This window comes from Eurytemora carolleeae, unplaced genomic scaffold (assembly GCF_000591075.1).
Source record: "Eurytemora carolleeae unplaced genomic scaffold, Eaff_2.0 scaffold192, whole genome shotgun sequence".
NCBI lineage: Eukaryota > Metazoa > Arthropoda > Copepoda > Calanoida > Temoridae > Eurytemora > Eurytemora carolleeae.
Window position 1 is genome coordinate 354439 of NW_019396100.1, and position 18392 is coordinate 372830.

General features: G+C 33.3%; 1 protein-coding gene across 2 annotated transcripts; it reads right to left on the bottom strand.

The window, feature by feature from the left end:
• Positions 1-732: 732 nt before the first annotated feature.
• LOC111694927 (lysocardiolipin acyltransferase 1) lies at positions 733-17784 on the bottom strand. 2 transcript variants are annotated; one of them, XM_023463990.1, is made up of 12 exons: positions 17555-17784; positions 16014-16206; positions 12287-12447; positions 11139-11236; positions 9231-9431; positions 9027-9163; positions 8302-8399; positions 7286-7354; positions 2543-2689; positions 2094-2205; positions 1347-1444; positions 733-818 (listed from the first exon to the last, which is right to left on the bottom strand). In XM_023463990.1, exons 2-12 carry the CDS (start codon positions 16042-16044, stop codon positions 789-791), a joined length of 1182 nt encoding a protein of 393 aa, XP_023319758.1. In that variant the 5' UTR covers positions 16045-16206; positions 17555-17784; the 3' UTR covers positions 733-788. The 2 variants fall into 2 exon arrangements, with proteins under 2 accessions (XP_023319758.1, XP_023319759.1); XM_023463991.1 differs by lacking the exon at positions 17555-17784 and having other exon boundaries at positions 15966-16018.
• Between the last annotated feature and the right edge of the window lie 608 nt (positions 17785-18392).

An 18392-nucleotide genomic window follows, 5' to 3' on the forward strand; every position in this document is an offset into this window, starting at 1 on the left:
CTTCTTTATCTCCGACAGTTTTAATGACACAAAGAGGGGGCTGAATTGTACTAAGTTTAAATACTCGATTTTCTATACTCATTTACAACTATTAAAATCAAAGACAAATTGCAAGTCTAGGGTCGCAGCTACTATGTAATGTACTTGAATGTGCTACATGATACCCCACCGAGTAAATTATATCAAAACTTGTCCTTTACACAGGGTTCCCACAAAGAATGAGACTTAAACGACGACCTGAAACTTTTAAAATTATACGATTCTAAGATTAAATTAAGTCTTACGTCTTGAATATAGTCTTTGATTGGCTTATTAAATGCTTTAGCAAAGAAAGAAACAAGTTTACATTTTCAGGGAATCATGGATATAAGGAAACTGACGGTATAAATTACGCACAGTCGTCTATGAAGTCTTATCCTTTGTAACACTGTTTATCCATTCTATTTATTGTATCCACACTTTTTAAGTTTGTTTGTTAATGGTTAATTTTAAATTATAATATTCTAAAAGTTAACTCTTAACGATACAAAACCTCTCAAGAAAACCAAATATTTTTCCAGACTCGTTAGTCGTTGATCGTAATTTTTAAGTAAAAGGTTTTTTGAAAAACATTTATAAAGTTTTGAGGAAGGGTTATGGATTCGGAAACTGTTAGTTTGTGTTCATAAGTATAACCCCTCCACCAATACTACTATTTATCTATCAAGAGAACAACTGTTATACTTCTCATAATTATTTTTAATTGATTTATTTTCTTTTGAATCTCTTCATTTTAAATCAGTCTTGTTTCAGTTGTCTTTCACATGCTCAAAATCGTCCTGGAAAAAAAAACGGGGAATTAGCATCTCATGAAAAGAAATTAATACTTTTATATCTTCTTCATTTCAATGTTTGCATTTAAGAAGATAAGAACAATAAGTAAAAGTATAATCCGGAAAATTCCAAATCTTAGTTTCAACACAAAATCGTCAATTTTTGCATTTTATGACAATCTTTAATATCAAAATAAAATAATTAAACCCCGAAAAATTCCTAGTATCGCTGATATTACTCGGAAAGGATTAGAAAACGGTTTTATTAAAAGTGTTATTGAAATTGTATCAAATCGAAATGAAATGTTTAAGATATTGAATAGTGTTAAATTCTCTTCTAAACTCTGATATTGCAAATTCTTGTGATATTGGAAACACGGTCTGGACTAATTTCAAATAAAATTCTAGCACGAATTTTACCTCATTTTCTTTACAATGTAAATGTAATGCATATACTTTCAACATTATTCTGGGATACTGATATTTGATGAAAATACAAGAAACATTTTCACCTGTTAAACATTATATACTGACCTGGGATTCTTCCTCTGTGTTCTTGGTCTTGATTCTGGAGTCAGATCCTCTATAGTGAAGTTTCAGTTCAATATTCTGTATACCAGGAGTATAGTGCTCTAGATATATTATTATCATATCCTCTATAGTGGAGTTTCAGTTCAATATTCTGGATACCAGGAGTATAGTGCTCTAAATATACTATTATTCTCCATAGTGGAGTTTCAGTTCAATATTCTTTACAACCCTTCCTTCAACTTCCTTCGCCCCATGTTCCCCAACCTCCCTACCCTCCACCCCATCATCTAACCTCCCCTACACAATATCCTATCCCCTCAAATCTTGCCTACCCCACGCAACACCTAATATTCTATACCTCAATATGTCTTGTCTTCCCTTCCTATTCTAAAGATAAATAAGGAATATGGAGAAAAGGGGGAGGTTAGGTGAGTTAAGAAGAGAAAAGGATGATGGGGGAAGGGAAGGTAGATAAATAGTATTTAATGTTTATCTACCTGTATAATATAGTGGTCAGCGTTTATATCAATACGATAAGGACGACTTTTCTGTTTAAGTTTTGATTTCCAACAAGCCTTTTTTTAATTACAAGTTTACAATTAAACAAAGAGAAGATTTTTATAGGCAGCTTCATTTTTTGTTTCCATGTTTATGTGTATCCATGCTGTTTAAAAGCTTAGTAGAAATCAAAAGTAGCTTTCATTATATTGATATATACGACGACGACTGTAGTATTTAAAATGTGTCTACCTGTATATACTAGTATACTAGATACTAGTAGTATCCACAGAATACCGCACACTGTAAAAACACTGCAAAGTCCCCAATACAAGAATAGGAACCACGCTACCAGGCACATAGGCTAATACAGAGAAAACTATTATACATTATAAATTTTAGTCTTATATCTAATATTTAGTCTTTTGTATTCAAAATTATTTTGCTAAGAAAGCAAAAGATTTAAAGCTACAAGGATACATCAAAGTAAGAAAAGACTTAGCAGTTAGGGCATATGATCCAAATTGTTTCAAGCTCTTCAAAGATCAAAGCTGATCGGTAAAATGTGCAACTAACATCTACTTTTTTACTCTACAGAGGTTTGGTCCATCATCATCACCGAATTTTAAATCGGTAAAATCTATTTTCAACTGTCATATTTATTGGGACACTCTGTACAAACAAAATAGAGAATATTGCACCTGAAGGGTTTGAGTTCTGCAAGGAAGTCTCTGCTCCTGAGTCAACGGAATAAACTCTTTAGTTTCTTGAAACCGTTCCAGAAGTTTCTCCTTGTCTCTCCAAACCTCCTGGATCCATTTCTCTAACCCGACAAATGTGGAAGGTACCTAGATAAATTTAATAAAGTATTATTTAGAGCTTGGATTTTTTGTGAGTTATCGGAATAAGATAAACTCTCCTCCCCAAAGTTTAGATACAATTTTTCTTTCTAACCATCTTCTAATAAGTTTCTGGATAGTAGACCAATTAGGATCTAATTTATGGTATGTGTACTAATAATCCTCATCATCTGTATCTGTTTGTCTGTTAATTTTTATTATGTCCGATAATAAATCCTGTACGCCTATTTTATTTGATTTTGATTGGTTTTTTTTAAGTTGAAAGGGAGTGTTCGCGAAAAATGGAAGGGGGTATAGGCGATAATTTTTCGACGCATTCGTATAAAGTTGACATTTTCCTATTATTTTTTACTCGTTTTATATACAATTACTTTAAAGCACGTTTATTAGGCCGCTAGGTGTCTCTGCTCTCGATGCTTCTAGAGTTCCATGTTTAATAGACTCCAACGACACCTAACGACCAAAAAAATAGTAAAAAATACTATGAAATATCAACTCAGAGGCGCAACTAGGGGGGGCGGCCGGGCGCGCGCCCTCCCCTAGCACCTGAGAGGGGGGGCGCGCCCCCCCTGCAGAATGAAGAGAAAGAAAGAATGGCGAAAATCAGTATCACAGGAATAAGAAAACAAATAGAGAAATTTTATTATACTATAGTTAGTTTTAAAAAATATATTTTTATCTTTCTCAATTCTCAAGGCTAAAGGCTATTGTAAACATTTAATGTAAAAAAAGTTCTGAACTGTATTTTATTTGTGTTGAGTTTATAGAGTACTCGTAGATATCAAACTTTAAATTCTTTTGGTAAAATATTCCAAGTTTAAAATATCAAATGTTTACACCACTCGGTGCAAAGATTTAGGGATTAGAATATTTGAGTTTGTGGCAAAAAATCAGTTCCAAATCTAGAGAAAATTCTGAACCTGGCAAATTTCTAACTGATTATCATATTTCATAACTAAGAAGATTTATCTTCTTTGACAGAAGTTCTATAAAATCGAAAATGAATTTAGATTATGAATATTGGTTAGATCAATCATTAATTCAATAACTTCAAGAGAAAAGGTAACATTATCTGTCCTTTTACAATGTAGATGATTGAATTTATTATTTACCTATGTATTTTTATGATTATTTCTTGCAATTTAATCTGTAATTAGACCATGTACTTAAAAAATACTCTTTTGAGATTCGCACACATATTCAATGATTATGAATTGACACATAACATTCTTTATACAGCTGTTGGAAGTAGGGTTTCCACGAAATGGCTAAATCTTTTGCGCCAAATTTGCGCTGTTTTCGCCCAAATTTTTTTTTGCGAACTTTTGCGCTATTTTTGCGCATGAAACGCAATGAGTTTTGCGCGGTTTTGCACTATTTTTTGCGCAAAACCGGAAATATTTTTTGCGAAAGTTGCGCATGAAACGAAATTTTAGTTTTGCGCAATTTTTTATTTATTCCATACATAAAAAATATTAACATACGAGTATGATAACGATTATACTACACTCAATTGGTTACTACCAGTTACAAAAAGTTTAAATTAAGGGACCAAAATTTATAAAATAGAAATTAGAGAGTGTGAAACTTGGCATTATTTTAATCCTATTAAATAATTTCAAGTGCAACCCTTAAAAGCTTTGCCTACTCAAGTATGAATTATATTCTTAAATTTGTTTAATCAAATTTCTGAAATCTTTTTAATCTCATACAAAATAATGCAAGAAAGTAACCAATGCCTGAAGAATCCACTTTTAGGAAATATGCATGTCCAAAACTAAAATTGATGAGACTTTTGCTGAACAATCTCTTTCGAATTTTGGTACAAAACCTTCCAGCACTGGAAGAATTGAATTCTAAGAAACACACACCGTCACCAACCGTTTGATTTTTACGAAATTGCGAAATTGCGCAAAAATCTAGTTGCAGAATTGCGCAAAACTTGACTTTCGCAAAAGCATAATAGGGCAATTTTGCGCGAAATGACTTTTGCGAATGATTGCGCAAATTGTTGTTTTTTCGCGCAAAACTGATGCGCAAAGAAAGAAAAATTTTGCGTTTCGTTCCGCAAAAGTTTTGCGAATTGAAACCCTAGTTGGAAGTATAAATTTTGTAAAAACACAAGAACAAAAAATCGATTTGAATTGAACACAGCCAAATCTGCATGCAACAACTTAAAATTTCCTTTTTTTCGACTTCAAACCCTTAAAAAAGCACTTTTGTTTTAGAAAAATTTTCGAAAAGGGGGGAAACCCCACTTAACCCCCCCGACCATTACAAAATAATATATTGCCCCCCCTAGCAAAAGTCCTAGTTGCGCCTCTGTATCAACTATTTACGAATGCGTCGAAAAATAATCGACAATTATAGGTTGTAATATCTGAATGATTTGTTTGGAATTAAATTGATTTTTTACGATCCGAGTCGAACGTTGAAACTTTCTGAATTTGTGTGGTGGACGCTACGTTCTTCGGTATGAGTGGTTTTTAACAATTTTCTCCTTATAGACGCAACAGATAGAAGTAAGATTAGTAGTGATCACCATCGAATATTTTTCGACGTAAGCCTATATACCCCCTTTCATTTTTCACGAATAGTCCTTTTAAACCTCTAGAAAAAGATTAGTTACCAAGCTTTAGTATCAAATTATCTCCAAGTTATCAACCCAAAAATATGTCTATAGAAAGCTTTTTTCGGCATAAATATTTTTTTTCCGTCTTTAAAACTTCAAATTCATTCAAATTCCAACTGCAGTGCAATCAAGGAATCAAGGGCGTATACAGGGGGGGGGGCAAGGGGGGCAGTGACCGCCCCCTATAACTATAACACTTTTCAAATCTAAAACTGATGAGTGAAGAGCTTAAAAAATTAAATTTCTACAGGACATAGCGTTATAGTCATTCCCTGTCTAGTAAAAACATGTCTTTCACACAACGTAGTATTTTTATGGCCTTTTATTTGTTAATTTTTTGTCTTTTCGCTTTAAACTAAACAAAAGAAGTTTTTTGTAACAATTTTATGAATTAGGGTAGTAAATAATTGTAGTAAAATTGCTTTTATGACGAGGCATTCTAGATTTTATATGTTAAATATTCTGTCTAAACTTTGCAGTTTCCCTGGATTATTTAGATAATAATAAACTTATATGCTTTGAATAATGTTTGAAACCTTATCTTCGAATTAGAATATATTTACATAATGTCCAGCAATGGCTTCTTCAATAGATATTATTCGACTTTTTACTGTTATAAGGCTCCAGGGTATTATTTTATACTACTCTTCATTCACTCTGATATTACTAGCTATTGACAGAGTTACTCATAAGTCATAAGTTTAAAAGGGAACTGTAGTAACTGTCCATGGTGTGCCCGATTCACAACAGTACCCTTAAAACCTTTAAACTATTCTTATTTATCTAATAACACTTTATTTTATTTTTATGTTTAAAGGGAGTGACCGGTATGGTGGTTGAACTGAAAATGTAGTATTGTGGACAATTTTTTTAGGAATCATTTAAGATATATAAAACGTTTCCACGATGCATGATCACTGAGCTTGATCGCAAAGTCGACGTTCAAAATCATCAATTTGAGTGGGTTCGTTTTGAGAATAGGTTTTTTAAGATTATTGAATAACGACGACAAAAAAAGTAACAAAAATTCACCAGTAATCTAATTAGTTGTTTAGGAACAGGTTGAGAAAATAAAAATAACTCTTATCATCGAAAATAAGTAATCTGTTCAATTATTAGTTTCTATTTTCTCATTATTCTGGTTTCTCATTATTCACAAAGATTTTCGCAGATTTTCTAAAATTATTATTGAAAAGACGACATTTGAAGAATTTGAAGAAATGTGCGACTAAATTTTAAAGAAGATAAGAAATTCAATATAATAATGAAAACGAAATAATTGATTCTAACATTGATTTATTGACGAATTTATTTTGAGAGATATGTTCTTAAACATTTAATTAGTTTACTATAGAATTTTTACGATATTTTTCGTCGTCGTTATTTAATATTAATAAAAAACAATCCTAAAAAACGAACCCACCCAAATTGATGATTTTGAGCGTCGACTTTGCGCTCAAACTCAGTAATTATAGATCTTAAAAACGATTAATAGGTCTCAAATGAATCCTAAAAAAATTCTCTACACTACTGCAATCTCAGTTCAACCACCATACATTGCTTTAAGACATAAGAACAGCCAATGTTCACAACCGACCTAAGTAATCTATATAATAGGAATATCTTTAAAACATCTCTGTACATTTATATCTTTCAAGATGAAAAATGTCGTCTTATGCGCAATCTATCTTTATCTATGGATACACCCAAGGACAAACTAAGCCGTATTTAGTCAGCGCGTGACATCAAAACTTTCTATTTTTAACATACTAAACTTTTAACAATTACTTCTAAGAGAAACTAAAAGTTTCTTTCATGTTACTAACAGTTAAATTTTACTGAATATTAATTGTAAATAAATATAATCCAAAATATTGTAAATCTGTTTTTCATTGAATAATAAATTTGAAAATGGAAATAAATTTGTAAAAAAGATATAATCTATAATATACCTGATCTAACGGATATCTGACTATATGAACATGAACCTGTCTTGGTAGATTTCCTTTCAACAGTCCAACCTGACAATATACAACTTTGGATTATATCAATTTTTTAAAGAACCTGTAAAATCATTCGTTGGGATGTTTAGAAAGATGAAAATTTCCCTGTATGATAATTGAAGGACTGCAGTATGGTTTTTGTGAATTATATTGACGTACTAAGCCTAGGGGTGTCAGAAATGATTTTTTTCGCATTTTTTTGAAAACGTCCAATAAATCCTTCAATTATCATACAGGGAAATTTTCATCTTTCTAAACATCCCAACGAATGATTTTACAGGTTCTTTCCAATGGCCAGATTATTTTTCTTCCTTATGCCGACTCAATTACTTAAAGATTTTTTAAAGCCCACTTTAATGTCCCGAGTCAAAATTAAAAGAAATTGAGCCGCGGCTTAAATTTGAGACGCGGCTCAAATATGGTTGGTTCCACGTAAAATTTTATTCGATGTTTCAAGATTTAAGCCGGCGCTCAATTAAAACCCGTTCCTGGCGGATTTGAGACGTTGCTCAAATTCAATAAATTCGGACTCTGACTGGTTTTAAACCGTCTCAAATCTTGGACCACTTTATTGTTTCGGCTAGATTTTATGCATTAAAGTTATCCCATATTCGTGACTGTCTCTCAAAAGGATTATTTTTGTCATTTTAAGCATGTTGATGTGGTCACATTGGTCATAAAACTTTTTGTATCTGGTCAAGGATTAAGTTTTAAGTTTTTAGGCAGTAGGGATTTTAATTCTTGTTTCGTACTCTGATCTTGCCATGCTACATTTGCTGCACAAGACGTGCTGGGTCGACTCTTCACTTGTTAGTACGGACTGGACAGAAGGAGTAAATGCATTTACAGTACATCTTCTACTATCTCGGATCATACAACTTTTAGAGTACGGTGTCTTCCTTTTTCATAGTTTTCTTTTTATGAATGTTACAAATTCATGAAATTTTTTTTCTACGTGTTATCACCTCTGTTTTGGGAACTGTATCAGGATATGCGATGGTTAGACTGTAAATAGAACTCAGGAGATTTCTTTCTCTGAGCCCGTGAGCTATATGAACAAAACCTAGACAATTGATAAATAATAGATTAAGAGAAACATATTTTTTATATTTTCATACATGAGACTCATTTTGACACCAGAGAAGGAAAAAATGTTTTATATTTAAAAATGAAACGATTTGTTTTTCTTCCTCTACTATATTTAAGTTTTAAAAAGAATTTTTGAAGACAGATGTAAAAAATCGTTTATTTCAAAATTTCCGACTTAAATATCTTTGAAAAGTATTTTTCTTTAAAAGATTTCGACTATTAAAGTATACTGTACAGTACATACCTTATGTTCTCTAGTACAACTAGAATACACTGTACAGTGTACACTGTACAGACCTGATGCTCTAGGATGAAGAACTTGATTGTACAATTAGTACACTGTACACTGTACAGTACAGACCTGATATTCTAGGATGCAGAACATGATTGTAAAAATAGTACACAGTACACTGTAGTACAGACCTTAAGTTCTAGAATGCAGAACATGCTTGTAAAGCTAGTACAGTCTACACTGTACAGTACAGACCTTATGTTCTCCCGTACATCTAGAATACACTGTACACTGTACAGACCTGATGTTCTAGGATGCAGAACATGATTGTACAACTAGTATACTTACTGTACACTGTACAGTACAGACCTGATGTTCTAGGATGCAGAACATGATTGTACTTGTTAAGATTATTCTTGACTGCATATTCATCGCTTTTCTTCGCTGAAGACTGCGAGAGGTTTGTTCCTTCCGGGAACAGTAGAATTTGACGTGCTCCCTCCTCTCTAAACATTTTAATAGAAAAATAAAAATTCTAATTTAAAAATCCAAGTTTATTTTCTTCCACTGTACCTTGTATCCTGGTAGTAATCCATCATTTTATCCAGGGTTTGTGAGTCTTGACTCCAGTTCCGACGGAGATAAATAAACCTTGACATTGCCATTATCCAACCCATCCCCGGGATCTTTCTCAGCTCCTCCTTCAGGACTATCTTTGTGTTGTGGGAGGGAGAAGCATGGAACAAGGCGGGCCACAAAAAGTTCCAATCCGTCCTGTAAAAAACTATATTTAATGTTTTATGTTAACTTACAGGGTTGCCCACACAGGATAAGACTGCAAATACGACCGGAAACAATATGACAATCACAAGGTTAAATTAAGTTGTCTGATGGAGCAATCCAATGGCATAATTAATTATTTGGCAAAGAAAGAAACAAGTTCACAGTTCCAGGGAATCGTGAAAAAAGGAAACAGACAGTGTGAGTCCCGTACAATCGTCTCTGAAGTCTTATCCTTTTTGAGTAACCCTGTATTAAACTTCGGAGTTGATCAAGTTATATTACACTTATTCATGACTCATTGTTGACTTATGCTATACTAGTTTTTCTCTATGCTTTTGAAAATAAAATGTTTGATATTCCTTAATCATAAAAGTGAATTATGCCATGAGAGCATGACACCCCTCTTTCAGCTTTCATTTGAAGTAATATTTCTCCATCTTGTAGGCTATTGGAGCCAGGGCTTACTCTTTACTGACTGTTAGATTTTCGATTGGGGACCAATAGGACGGACAGAGGGACAAAATATCAACCACAAAATGTTTTTACAGTTCGCCTTGTACCAGCAAGCTCTGTTGAATACTACTTTTCGATTTGCTGATTCGGAAAATTTAAAACGAGGAGAGCAAACACATTTCGCCATCTTAATCCAGAATAGCCAAGAATATTCATCTAACGACCATTTTGAATAGGTCGATATAAGGATTTCTATTGTCAGTGTACTACCTGTTAGTAAATATGTGTCAGTGTACTACCTGTAAGTAAATATGTGTCAGTGTACTACCTGTAAGTAAATATGTATCAGTGTATTACCTCTAAGTAAATATGTGTCAGTGTACTACCTGTAAGTAAATATGTGTCAGTGTACTACCTGTAAGTAAATATGTGTCAGTGTACTACCTGTAAGTAAATATATGTCAGTGTACTACCTGTAAGTAATTACGTGTCAGTTTACTACCTGTAAGTAATTATGTGTCAGTGTACTACCTGTAAGTAAATATGTGTCAGTATACTACCTGTAAGTAAATATGTGTCAGTGTACTACCTGTAAGTAAATATGTATCAGTGTATTACCTCTAAGTAAATATGTGTCAGTGTACTACCTGTAAGTAATTACGTGTCAGTGTACTACCTGTAAGTAATTACGTGTCAGTATACTACCTGTAAGTAATTATGTGTCAGTGTACTACCTGTAAGTAAATATGTGTCAGTGTACTACCTGTAAGTAAATATGTGTCAGTGTACTACCTGTAAGTAAATATGTGTCAGTGAACTACCTGTAAGTTAATATGTGTCAGTGAACTACCTGTAAGTAAATATGTGTCAGTGAACTACCTGTAGGTAAATATGTGTCAGTGAACTACCTGTAAGTTAATATGTGTCAGTGAACTACCTGTAGGTAAATATGTGTCAGTGTACTACCTGTAAGTAAATATGTGTTAGTGTACTACCTGTAAGTAAATATGTGTTAGTGTACTCACTGTAAGTAAATATGTGTCAGTGTACTACATGTAAGTAAATATGTGTCAGTGTACTAACTGTAAGTAAATATGTGTTAGTGTACTACCTGTAAGTAAATATGTGTTAGTGTACTAACTGTAAGTAAATATGTGTCAGTGAACTACCTGTAGGTAAATATGTGTCAGTGTACTACCTGTAAGTAAATATGTACCAGTGTACTACCTGTAAGTAAATATGTACCTGGTCGGATGATTGACCACTATCAATGAATCTTCTGTCTCCTTGATAGAGTCTCCGGTTAGAACAATCTCAACTCCGTACACAAGCTCCAGTAGGGTCTAAACATACACCAGGATAGACTGATGAAGTACTGCATTTAGAAGCATTGTTAGCTCCCCAATTATTACTTACCAGGCTCGTGTTATAGCTACATATATATGAACGCATTATTACATACATTGATATACAATCTTGTATGCCGGGTCCATTAGCGCCGGATCCAATCTGGGTTCAGTCAGACGTGTTTGATGTCTATTCTGAACCAATAGAAATAGTATAGCGGTAACATCTATATTTCTATCTATCTCATTATCCAATTAGAGTTATGAATCCTTCCATCGGCGCTATCAGTAAATGGAAATATTTACTTCTACTGAAACTATAGTGATAAGTAAATCACTAAATGTATAATAAAAACATGCAACCTGTGTTATCACCTAACAAAGATTAAGCATGGATCTTGAAAAATATCACATTTGTTCTTGAAGTTTGTAAGCCAACCAAATTTTATTTCAGAACAAAATAAAAATGGCTGAATTACAAACATAGGACTCACTTTTGACCAAAATCACATTCAAATATGTATTTTATATATGCTCTGATGTTAAAATTTTGTGTTGTAATTCTTGAGATCGAGCAGGGTTATGCAGACCTACGGATTCTTTTATTCCACTTCGATATCCGATGGTTTCATACCCTGCAGGGATAACTTTAATTGAGGAATGAAGCATTTATCCTCAAATTTAAAAGTGCGCGAATTGGATATCGAGATTAAGCATGTTTACGAAAACGATTACGATCTTTGAGCAATTATATTAATGTTGTTTCAAAGCCAGGATTTTTTTTCCTTGAATCAATCTTTTTCTACAGATTAACAGAATACCCGATTAACAGATTAACCCTTTAAATAATCTTTTTCCTACAGATTAACACATTAACAGATTAACCCTTTAAAAAAAAATTTATACGAAGTAATATTTTTTTTGACATTGAAAGAATAGAAACAATCCCTGAGGTTACAAAAGGTTCCTAAAATGTTCTTGACCCGATCGGTTCCAAAAAACCAGGAAAATATTGACATGTAAATATATAAAAATATGTAAATCTACCGTGTTAAATGCCTCCCATGATGAGAAGAGTAGATCTGTAGTTCTCCTGTAATAGAATCTACTGATGAGTAGAAGGGGTAGGGTCGGAGCATACAAGAAACAGAAGCCAAGGAGAATAGATCCGTACCAGAGTACAACATAACTACAACCTCGGATATATCCTGCAAATATTCCAGATTATTCACAATTTCAACAATTTCAACAAGTTTTGGAATCAGTAAGAGAATTGAATATATTTATAATTTACATATTTCCATTGAGTACGATACATGCAGAATAAAAAATGTAAATTTTTTATCTGTTCAGTTCTTTTTTATTTTCCTTTCTGTTTATAGATTTTAGAAAACACATATTCTACAAGATTTTAAATTCAACCTTTATTTCAAAACTAAAATCTATTTAATGTATTGATTTTACAATGAAAGATATGGTTTTCTAAAATGTAGGTTAGATCCGGGTTGAATTTGAATCCCCATGTATTTGAAAATGACTTTTGGCTCATCAAAATTTGAAAATACTTTTCTGCCTTGTTTACTAAATGATATTTGTGCAAAGTGAGTATGTACACGTTAAAATACACTGTCCAGTAAACTTTTTTGCACAGCAACCTGGAATTTAAAAAGCATGTCCCAGTTAATCTTTCAGCAGGACGGAGTTCATCTCTACACTGCCCACATGACGCGTAGACTGCTTTAAGAAAAAAACGTCACTTCTGGACCAATGGTATAAGGATAGCCAACATCCTTGACCAGTTCTAGTCGAAAATCTGTAGTCTATTCTCGGTGATAAAATCCAGTCTCTGAAAAGATAAGGGATCACCACATGTCAGAGGATCCTTATGAAGACATCCAAAATCCTGTCTCTGAAAAGATAAGGGATCACCACATGTCAGAGGATCCTTATGAAGACATCCAAAATCCTGTCTCTGAAAAGATAAGGGATCACCACATGTCAGACGATCCTTATGAAGACCTCGAAAAACTTGACCCACTTCATGTCCAGTCGGATACAGGCTGTAATAAAGCTCAAAGGCCATTTTCATGTTTTTTACATATAAAAATAAAAAATTTAAAGACAGTGCATAGCTTTTATTAATCCACCAACTCTTTTGATCCACCCTATAACTGAAACCCCTAAAGTAGACAATACCGACAACCCCCTTGAAAACATTTGATCACAATTCATGATTTGCCCAAGTCAAGATATCCTTTTATAATTTTATAACTTTAAATATTTCAGTTCTACTCGAAAAGTGTCAAATTATTCAATTTTGCAGATTACATAATATCCTATTTTCTCTCCTGTTTACACCATGTATACTTTTATAAAACCGTCCACATCAAGAGATGGACATTGAGAAGTGTTTTTTGTTTAAGAACAAAAAATGCATCATTCAATTCTTCAGTTTTAAGAAGCCACACAAACTTATCAGTTGTTCACATATAATATTTAAACATTGTACTCTTTAAGTCAAATTTTTCTGTTTGTTTAATTTTCATTCTTATAGAAGATATTAACCAAAATGATTTATTTATATGATTAAACCAATTTTTTTTAAAATTTGTATACTCTGTAAGAAAAACAACCCTATAGAGAATACAGCTTTGAAATATAGGGTTACCCACAAAGGACGAGAATTTAGTATTGACTGTATGGAATTTATAATGTCTGTTCACATATATCCATGATTCTCTGCAACTGTAAAGTTCTTTCTCTCTTTCTTAAAATCATTCAATAAGCCGTTGAAAGACTATATTTAAGGGAGAAGACCTAATTTAACCTTGGGATCGTTATGTCTAAGGAGTTTGAAGTCGTCTTTACAGTCTCAACCTTTGTGGGTAACCTTGTATATAAATTATCTTAAAAGTCAAAAAACTTTGAATATTTTTAAACAAACCAAAAAACGGTCTCTATCCCTACCACCATCGTTTTCCTGCCAACATTATGGATATTTGTAAACTCAGCAAGAATATAATCTCTCTATATACCTTAGACAACACAATTTAATATTATAGTAAACGAAAACATATTGAATATTCTTGTTCGGAAAACGATGTTTTTTTATTGATTTATTATTTGATGGTTTGCTTCTCAAATAATTCTATCAATACTTTATATTTGTTTTTCCTTTTATAATTTAATATAAAGTTCAAAGCTCTAAAAAATCTGAAAACATGAAATATTTACAAAAATATATGAAGCAAAAGACAAAAAATTTCTGTTTCTTTCACCTCATGAAATATAAAGAAGATAAAGACTTTAGTTCAAGTAATAAAGATGTAAAATATTTCTAACCCGTTCGCATGGATCCAGCTACCCTACATTTTGTGTATATAACACGTGGTGGTTCGAGTGAATACAAATAGCATATACGGCACAATTATACACTTTATCGATAAATCTTTGTAAATTCAGATTATGCAACGATTGGATCAATGTGCGCTAATCCTAACCATTATTTTGCTGCTAAAATCGGATATAAAGAAAACACTAAATATATTTAGAATCCTCTAAACCAGGTCTATAGAAAACCTGTATATGGTTAGGAGGGACGCCGAGTTAGTTTTCTTAAGGATTAATAAAACTTAGTGAACTAAAAATATTTTTCAAAATTTGCCATCCCATACATCCCATACATCCCATACATCCCATACATCCCATACATCCCATACATCCCATACATCCCATACATCCCATACATCCCATACATCCCCATACATCCCATACATCCCATACATCCCATACATCCCATACATCCCATACATCCCATACATCCTATACATCCCATACATCCCATACATCCCATACATCCCATACATCCCATACATCCCATACATCCCATACATCCCATACATATATATATGTTCAGGGCTAGGCGTTGTAGGGAGCTTTGATCAGAGCTTAAAGGGAGTTTTATTCATGGAAGAAATAACTAAAATATAGAGATTAAGTGCCTATTGTGGATATCGATATCAAGAGACTGGGATTGTGAATATATAACACAAAAGTTCCCAGCTCAGGTGTCCTATATATATGTCACAGTAAAGCGTAAACAACATTGAGTTGTAATACATTTTATGTGTACAGAAACCTTTGTTAATAAACTTTTATTACTTTCAACGCAGGATTAGAGCCATGCATCTGCTCTATTGGATATAATATAAAAACAGGATCAGATTCATGAATGAAGCAGAGCTTTTTATAAAATAATGTAATATATTCCACAGTATTTTAATATTAATTATTTACAACTACTTCACAGGGAAGTTAAGGGAATTTACTAAGGGTTCCCAAGACCAATTTTGTCTACAAAGCATCCATAGCGCAGAATTGGTCAAGGGAACCCGTGGTTAAGTAAACTTTTTAATTTACCGAAAAAGTAGTTGTACAAAATTTTATTGTCATTTGAGATGAAATTGCGAGATTTTTTTCCTGAAAACTTGGCAGAGCGGGTGGATATTTTACATAACTGTCCCAAGGGAAGTTTATTAACTTAACCTCCCTCTGTTGGGGGAATCATAGGTCGGTAATGTTGGTCTATGATTGATATACATATACATATATAGATATTTAGATATAGTATATAGATATTTAGATATAGTATATATATATACTATATACATATTCAGGATCCAGTTCCATTTATTTGGTACAATTCAACGTTATCTACAAATCCCACCTGGCATTAGCATATTATTAGAACCCGGAGTTAAACATCTATCCTCACCTCGGACTGAGAGCAAACTAAACCCTTCCATTGAAACCTAATCTGAGGATCCAGGTTCACATTTCTCTTGCAAGGTTTCTGTGTGCTGATCCGACACTGTTTTTGTTTATTATAGAGGATCCCTGTAGAGGACAGTACTGGAGGTTCGCAGCCTCTACACTGAACATCTTCAGGGGAGGGTTGGGGGAGGATTCTACGATAGAAAACTTTCCTTCTCCACCCTGATGCGTTCCGTTATATTCCCCCCACCCTGCTATCTATATTGCGTACAAAAATATGTACTTTTATAAAACAAAATGTTCAAATATATTTATTTATGTAAGTTTATAATTTAAACAAAAATGCGTTTATAGTTATTTTCTTTAATCAGTTGGAAGCTATCCGTCCATCACTGCAGAAAGTGCGGAATCCTTATAAAAGTAAACGGACGCTGAGTGGAACAACAAAAATCAATTATTTTCCATCCTGCTCAACGAGGGGAGGATGGCAAACCACGACAATTTCTCGCCCGAGCCACATTTACTTCCTTTTTTCGTCCGAGCCACCTCAAAATCCTCGTCAATAATATTTTTTTAAGTGTCTAATCTCCCTAGTTAAATTGTTGTGGATAGCCTTCCTCCCCTCGCTCGGCTATATATATGTATATATGTATGTATGTATATACCTATCAGATATATACATATATAAAGATACATATATTGTTAGAACAACAATAGCGAAAACGATAAATACAATTTGTAGGTATTTCGCCTCTATATTTTCAATCAGATGTTTAAGTTTAACAGTTCTGTCCTTATCCCAGCAAACTCTGTAGTGAACGCAGGTTTAACAGTTCTGTCCTTATCCCAGCAAACTCTGTAGTGAACGCAGGTTTAACAGTTCTGACCTTATCCCAGCAAACTCTGTAGTGAATGCAGGTTTAATAGTTCTGACCTTATCCCAGCAAACTCTGTAGTGAACGCAGGTTTAATAGTTCTGACCTTATCCCAGCAAACTCTGTAGTGAACGCAGGTTTAATAGTTCGGTCCTTATCCCAGCAAACTCTGTAGTGAACACAGGTTTAACAGTTCTGTCCTTATCCCAGCAAACTCTGTAGTGAACACAGGTTTAACAGTTCTGTCCTTATCCCAGCAAACTCTGTAGTGAACGCAGGTTTAACAGTTCTGTCCTTATCCCAGCAAACTGTGACTGTTGATTACAATTTGCCCTGAATAAAATTTAAGATATATTCGAGTTTTTTTGTTTGTTTCAAAGGAAAAAGTGATTGTATGCAACTCTGTAAAAGAAATGAGGCTTTGCCACAAACTCTGATTTTCAAATCCCTTATATTTGCAACACAATGTCGTAGACCTTAGATATTTTAAACTTTGACTTCTGTTGATGAAATAATCTAATTTTTAAATATGAAAGGTTTACACCATCAGGTTGCAAAGAAATAGGAAATATAAATTTTGTTTCATGAATAACTTGGTCCAAAACGCAAATAAATTCTAATTGAATAAACCGAACGCATCTAGCCCTGTATAGTCCGGGGTTAGTACACTGTTTAAAATAAAGTTTAAGTCACATGAGTTTACAAATCTCTCAAAGCAACCTCAAAGTTTAAAATAAGTTACAACAGTTACATGCTCGATTCAAAATACAACCCTTGTTTACTATCTGAGAATCAGTTATTTCCAATTGCGATTTCTAAAAAAGTGACTTGCAGATTTATGCAGCAGAGAAAAGGAAGAAAATTAAGAGAAAATATATTTTTTAAAAAATCTAAACAAGACGATATCGATCTTCTTCTTATCACTCCGGTACAGGGCTAATAGACAAAGTGAATAAATACTAAAGTGGAACATACTAAGGAAACGACGACAGGTTGGGCCATAAGGTTTTATTTGGTTTGGAAATAATTTCATGAAAAGATTTCGTTTGGAAAGTNCTAACAGCTAGGTACAGGGCTAACAGCTAAGTACAGGGCTAACAGCTAGGTAAAGGGCGAACAGCTAGTTACAGGGCTAACAGCTAGGTACAGGGCTAACAGCTAGGTACAGGGCTAACAGCTAGGTACAGGACTAACAGCTAGGTACAGGACTAACAGCTAAGTACAGGGCTAATAGCTAGGTACAGGACTAACAGCTAGGTACAGGACTAACAGCTAGGTACATCAGGAAATCGGGCATGCCACGCTTTAATTCAGTCTACAGTTCCTTTAACGGTTATTTAAGTAGAAAAACTTCCTATCTACGCATTATTTAACTAATTTAATAATTATCTAAAAATTAAAGCTCATTAATACATGTACTTTGCTTATTTATCTGTTTGTTTGTCTGTGTGTATCCAATAAACGTCAAAACGGCTAAACTGATCGGACCCACATTTTTTGTGGGA